Consider the following 6359-nt stretch of genomic DNA (forward strand, 5'->3'; position numbering starts at 1 on the left):
ATTCCATGCTGCATCAAAAACAGAAGAGAGCCTTCAGATCAGATAAACCTGCTTCAACAATGGGTCAACTAAGCTCATAAAACATAGCTTCATGTGTCTCTGATTTCTTTTTCTTATCCATAGAATAAGAATGTATGTGTGTCTGTGTATGTATGTGCATGTGCGCATGTATAAATGAAGGAGTGGTTTGTGTGTGTGTGTGTGTGTGTGTGTGTGTGTGTGTGTGTGTGTATATGCGCACGTGCGCAAGCATGTGGGTGTGTATGTGTGTGAGCATGTATGTGTACATTAGCTTTCAATCACTGCAACAAATATGAAAAGCAATCATCTTACACTAAGATAAGGTTTATTCCTATCATAGCATCGGAGATTTCAGTTTCTGGCCTACTAGGTCAACTTTATTTGAGCTTATAGCCAGGCTACTTGTCATGGTGTGAGTATATGACAAAAACAAAGTCATTTACCTCATACCCATGTTACAAAAGAAAGACAAAGTAGAATGAGCTGCCATCCAATTATCCCCTTCAAGCATGTACCCATTTGGCATGAACATCACCAGATCTAAAGGCTGCATCATCTCTCAATAACCTCTGCCCTGGAAATTAAGCCTGTTACACATGCTTTGCAGGGCTGGCGGATGGTTCTGAAGGTAAGAGTGTTTAACGTAAAAGCATGAGAACCTGGGTTTGACTCCCCAGTACCCATATAAAAAACCAGGCATGGCCACACACTGTAGCCGCAGTGATGTGGGGGACAACAACAAGAGAATTACTAGAATTTCCTGACAATTGGCTCAGGGAGAGAGCCTATTTCAAATGATACAGCACACACTGAGAGAGCAGGACACCAATAACAGTATCAGGATTTCATATGCATATCCATGCACATACAACACACATACGCATACACAAAGACACAAGCACACACACACAACCACAAGCCTCTGGGGACAAACTTTAGCAGCATAATACTATAGCTACCTCATTTTTGTAGATCAAGCATAAAGTTATGAGACTGATTAGATAACGCTGGCAATGATGTTATTATCGATGAAAGGGGAAAAACACAAAGACAGATGATTTATGATATTCATGTGTTTATTGAAGCCTAAGATATCATGGTTTTAAAATATTATCATAAATATTATTTTTCTTATATTCAAATAGCAATATCAGGTAATGTTTCTATAAATAAGTCTATATTAATAAACTGGCATAAATAAAATGCATACTTATAATAAATAAACTTACATATATAAAGTTACTGACTAGGCAAATGGAGTAACATAGGCTTTGTTTCTAAAGGAGTGAGAAGTAATCTCTTTTGTGGAAATAATCAATTTTTTAAAAAACATTTTTCTCTTGTATCATCAGTTACAATAAAATATTGTCAAAGAATCCTTGTGGTTAGAAAAAATCTGTATCTGGTCTTATGGACAACATGACATTGGTTTTCTTTTTCAACTGAACCAGGTTTCATGTAGAATCTTCTAATGATGGTGGAGTTTAATTTCTCACTTTCCTATATTAAAAAAGACCTTTCAGGGTTCTTCTTATTACTTTTTGTAGGCAGGAAAGGTCGGTTATCCATTTTCTAGTCTCCCGAGCTCAGACACAATAATTCCTCAAGTGCATAAACAGCAGGTTCAGCTCCCCGATTGCTTTGATCTCTCCGCTCTCTCCAAGCTGTGAAAACAAGAGCACAAACTGATTTGAGGATTTGTGCGGTTTTCAAAGGAGGAACTAGTTAGAGGGAGATGGCGTGGTTAGCTTGCAGAGCACCAAAACCAAGTGTCAGCCTTCTCTAAAAGATTAATAATCAACAATAATGCACTTTTAGCATGAACGGAATGTGGTTTGCCAAAGACCTCAGAACCATGCCTATCTGAACTAAGGACACCACAGGCATTCTATATTGCTTGCACTTCTCACTAAAGAAGTTCTTGTTGGGTGTGTTAATCAGCCTTCTCGAACCTTGCACCATACACACATAGATAAATCAGCACACTCTATCCCACAAATTACACAATTATTTGACAATTAAAAATTAATTTTAGTGGGCATTAGAGAAAAGATTTGCTCAGTTCCTAGCCATACAGAACAGCAGGAAGCTACACTGAGACCTGAACATGCTAAGTGCCACCCTGCCAGGGCTTGACCTGCCACATAGCCCCACACCTGTCCATGACCCACTACTGCTGAGAGCTCAACCCAAACAGCCTTGACCCAAAGACCAACATATACCACATAGTTAGGCTTTGTCTGTGCTCACCTTCTAAAGAGGAGAAAAACGGTGGACAAAACCGGTTTCCGTTTTTGTAAAGAGAATGGCAAGCATATCTGTTCCATCGCTTTAACTATCAAAGCACTGGATAGGAATCATAACATTCCCTTGTTCCAGCTCCATTCAAGTATGATAAGGGTTAAACTCTCAAGCTCAATGGGGGACAAAAACCTGAACTCAAACTCAAAATGTCCCTCTGAAATCCACTCAATCGTTACCTTCTTCTAGATTGTTCCAAGAAAAATTCTCTCTCAGCAGCTCTCCACATTTTGTTCTCTTTCCCTTCCTGCCTTCTTCCCACGTTTCTTTCCCAGACTTCCTTCCTTATGACTCTCAAATCTATGAAATCCCATGGCTTATCTTCCCCAACTCTACCATTCCTTCTGCTCTATGTCCTCTACTGTCGGCATTTAACATGGGCAAAGCCCCTTCCCATGCCAGGCAGTTCTGACAAGTTCCCTCTGGCTACCAGATTTCTGTGAGTAATATTCCTTCCCCTGTTGCCAGTGCTTTAGAACCTAAATCACTCTCCCTCATGACAACATGCCATAAAAGTTGAAATTGATTACAAGTGGAATACAGCCTTAAAAAAAATAAAGTTTCATGCAGAGATCACATCTCCCGTGAGATCTTTCTCACACACTTCACCTTTCCAAAGACAACAAAGTGGATGAACAACAATAACTTTTTAAATATGCCTTTGAAGTATGCATCTTCGGCATGCTAACGCCCAAGTCTGTGTGTCAATGCCATGAACACCCTAACAAGAGAACTGGCACAGCACTGAAAAGCTGCAAAGCCTTTAATACTCGACAGAAGAAAACAGCCATGTCCAACACACTGTGCTCAAGAAGAAAATAGTTAAGTTAGATAGAAGACCGATAAGACCAGGCATAGCACTAATAATTCCTTCAACCAGAGCCTCTTTGTTTCTGAGTATTTAATTAGAAAAGCCTCACTTTCACTGCTGCCAATCATGCCTCTGTTTTAGGGTGAGTCATGCTCCCTGACCTGAGCCTCCTGCCACTGTTCTTTCCCCCCAAAGGGGCCATGCAGCAATGTTGATCACTGTAAAGCTATGCACTAGCTCACAGTAGGGAAGTGCTCAATAGTGGCGTCTTGAGGGTGTGAAAGTAAAAAATAAGAAAATTTATTTCCCTGTAATAAATCCATGACTGATATTTTCACTTTTGAAACCATGTAAAATAAATTGGAAGGTTATCTGCTCTTGTGTTTAATCTTCAATCGGTAGCTATCAGGCACTATATTATAATTCTGGTTATAGTTATTAATGTCAGTGATTCCAAATATTCATCGTATATACAAGTCCAGCTCTTTTGCTACTATTCTGATTTTTGTCACATTTTAGAGCATCAGTTTAATAACCTAATGCATGCTTCTTCAAATTATATGAGTAAATGGGAGCCAAGACTTTCCTGTCAAATTAATTATGCTAAAATAATTTCATTCACCTGCTGGAATGTAAGTGCTGAGCAGGAACCCAGGAGTTCCAGCACTGGCTCTGCCACCAACCGTCCTCAGAGCCCAGGCTAATGACACTAGCTGAGCTAAGTTTTCTACTAGAATTTATGACCTACAGATTTAGAAACAGGCTAAATGATATATAGGCCCAAGTAGATGCACACGCAGCAAGTAATGGATCAGATAGTAGAGGAATCAAGTAAAATGTTACAAAGTAGAGGAAGGGGAGAAAAAAAAGGCGAAGAAAGAAAGCTATGCTTCTCCTGTTAAATGGCTTATGATATCACTCGTCAGTAGTACCTGTTTTACTGTCTCCTTCAGGGTTTGTACATTCTTCTGGATGCGCTGGCCATTACCACTGATTTGCTGCAAAATAAGACAGAACTCACTCACTAATGGAATCTCTGTCGTGTGAAAGCCTATACCTCAGTGCATCAAAGACACGTGACCATTCACCTGGAATGGAGATATTTAGTAATTTTTGCCCACAGTGACCTAGATTTCACTGGGTGACCTAGATTCTCTGGGACACTGAAATCCAGGTACTTCCCTTGCAGAAGAGCTGTCCTCTTCTCTGGGGAAGCCTACTGAGGTTTCCACCAGCAGCAAGAAACCTAAACTGAACCTCATCAAAGGTGGGAACAAAGCACAAGAAATGAGCAGGAAGCATCTTACGTGAAAAGTGGGTCCTCCCAGTCAATGCAAGGTCCCTTCAGCCTACCAACTCCTCATGGACATGGCTCACAGTTTAGGGTGTCTGGGGTATCAAGCTTATACACTGACATTTCTTAACTTCCAGTCTGAACAAAAAGGAGTGCGCTTCTCACACGCACACCCCTAACCATAAGAACGTCCTCTTCCCCTTTGACTTTTGCTCTGTGCCATTCCCTCCCCGCAACAACTTCTACTCAGTGGATATATTTCCTCATCTAGGCCTTTTTTCTTACAGTTCCCAGCATTTTTCTCATTATGCATAGGTCAAGTTGCTTTCTTTCCACAGGTAAAATTAATAAGGCCTTACCCCTACAAACTCAAACTATGACTCAAATAAAGCCAAAGCAATCACTTTGCGACTGATTTCAAGTGGCCTCCGATGTTACTGAGGTCCTCCTAGTTGCCAGTCTCACTGCCAGGGTTGGGAAGGAGGGAGGAGGGGACCACACACTCTAATTGGAATAGGAGAAGAGGGAAGAAGGTGAGAGGAGAGGAGATGGATGCCGCTAAGAGAAAGACTTACACAGAGGCTGAGCTGGTTGCTTAGCTTGGTCAGGAAGGGTACCACCTGCTGCATGTAGGGCTGGAATCTGTCTGACTGGGGAATCAGCACTTCTGCAAGGGTGAAGTTGAGTACCTGCTTCATCAGGTAGCATCGATTATTCCTCTGAAGGTAGAAAGGAAGCAGCAAGGGTTACATTACAGGACATCACACAGGATCCATCAAGTACTGCAGCTAATCAGGAGATGGATACATTCCCTGCTCCTCATGAAGAGAACTTACATTGACTCCTTGGAACAGTTCATCTCCAATGAGTCGGACATCTGTGTTGTTATCTGCAAGGCTGGCCTGGAAGAGAGAAAAGCCTAAGAGCCTGGTTGACAAGGATGTAGAAGAAAAGCCTGTAAGTAGAAATGTATGCTACCATAGGGGCTAATGGCCAGCCACTGAATGTATGAGTTTAGAACAGTGCACAGAGAAGTGAAAAAGTCAATAATAGGTGACTTTCACATGGCTCCTCTATGGATAAAATGTAGTGTATGAATCCTAAAGGCCAAATATAAGAAAAAAGGTTCTAATTAAGATCAGGTCCTCAAAAAGTCTCTAAAGAGACATAGAAAGTCTCCACCTATGGAAACAAAGTGTGGCTAAAGAGCTCACAAAGTGCTTCAGAGAAAATGGCAAGGGGCCCTTGAATCCCCAGTAGACATGAAGAGAGAGATGCCTATGTACCTCCTCAGCCAGCCTGAAGGTGCGGTTGGTGAAGTATGGCCGCTGGAAATCAGACACATCAAGCTTGCAGTGGGAAGAGATGGGCAGTCCCACTGCCTCCTGGGCCCACAGGGCAATGAGAAGCAGGCAGCTGGCAGCCAAAAGCCCCATAAAGGAAAAGCTCATAGACTTCTTCTGCAGGACGGCCATCACAGACAACTTAAATGTGAACAATTGATAACCGGGGAAGGAGAACCTGCTAACAAGGGAACAAGAAGCAAAAGCATGAGGGAAACAAGTTAGTCGGATAGCTTCCCACCAAACAGATCAACTCATTGCATCAGTCTGTATGCTTACCTGTTTCGGTAGCTCTGCTTGTGATGGGTAAGGCAGAAGTTGCTGCTTTTATAGCCATAGGACACCCGATTTTTGGGTATCTGAACCATATGACATCAGACATTATCTAATTTCCAGTTCTGTCTTCTGAGAACTCCCTAACCACCATAGGAGGCCACAGAACACCGCCTCCCAGCCTTCCCACCTTGAGACATGAAGCCTTTCCTAAAACGTCATTGTATGAGCCCAGAAGGTGCTTTTGCAGACAAATCCCAGAAATCTTCTAAACTCTACATGTTTTTCAAAGAAAACAATTGCTTTGTTGTAGTAG

At 41.8% G+C, this 6359-nt stretch overlaps 1 protein-coding gene across 1 annotated transcript; it reads right to left on the bottom strand.

Annotated features, from left to right (window-relative positions):
- Positions 1-1607: 1607 nt before the first annotated feature.
- On the bottom strand, positions 1608-5902 carry Il22 (interleukin 22). The gene is made up of 5 exons (XM_027391873.2): positions 5714-5902; positions 5264-5329; positions 5003-5146; positions 4066-4131; positions 1608-1685 (listed from the first exon to the last, which is right to left on the bottom strand). Exons 1-5 carry the CDS (start codon positions 5900-5902, stop codon positions 1608-1610), a joined length of 543 nt encoding a protein of 180 aa, XP_027247674.1.
- Between the last annotated feature and the right edge of the window lie 457 nt (positions 5903-6359).

Source organism: Cricetulus griseus, assembly GCF_003668045.3.
Source record: "Cricetulus griseus strain 17A/GY chromosome 1 unlocalized genomic scaffold, alternate assembly CriGri-PICRH-1.0 chr1_0, whole genome shotgun sequence".
Taxonomy (NCBI): Eukaryota; Metazoa; Chordata; class Mammalia; order Rodentia; family Cricetidae; genus Cricetulus; species Cricetulus griseus.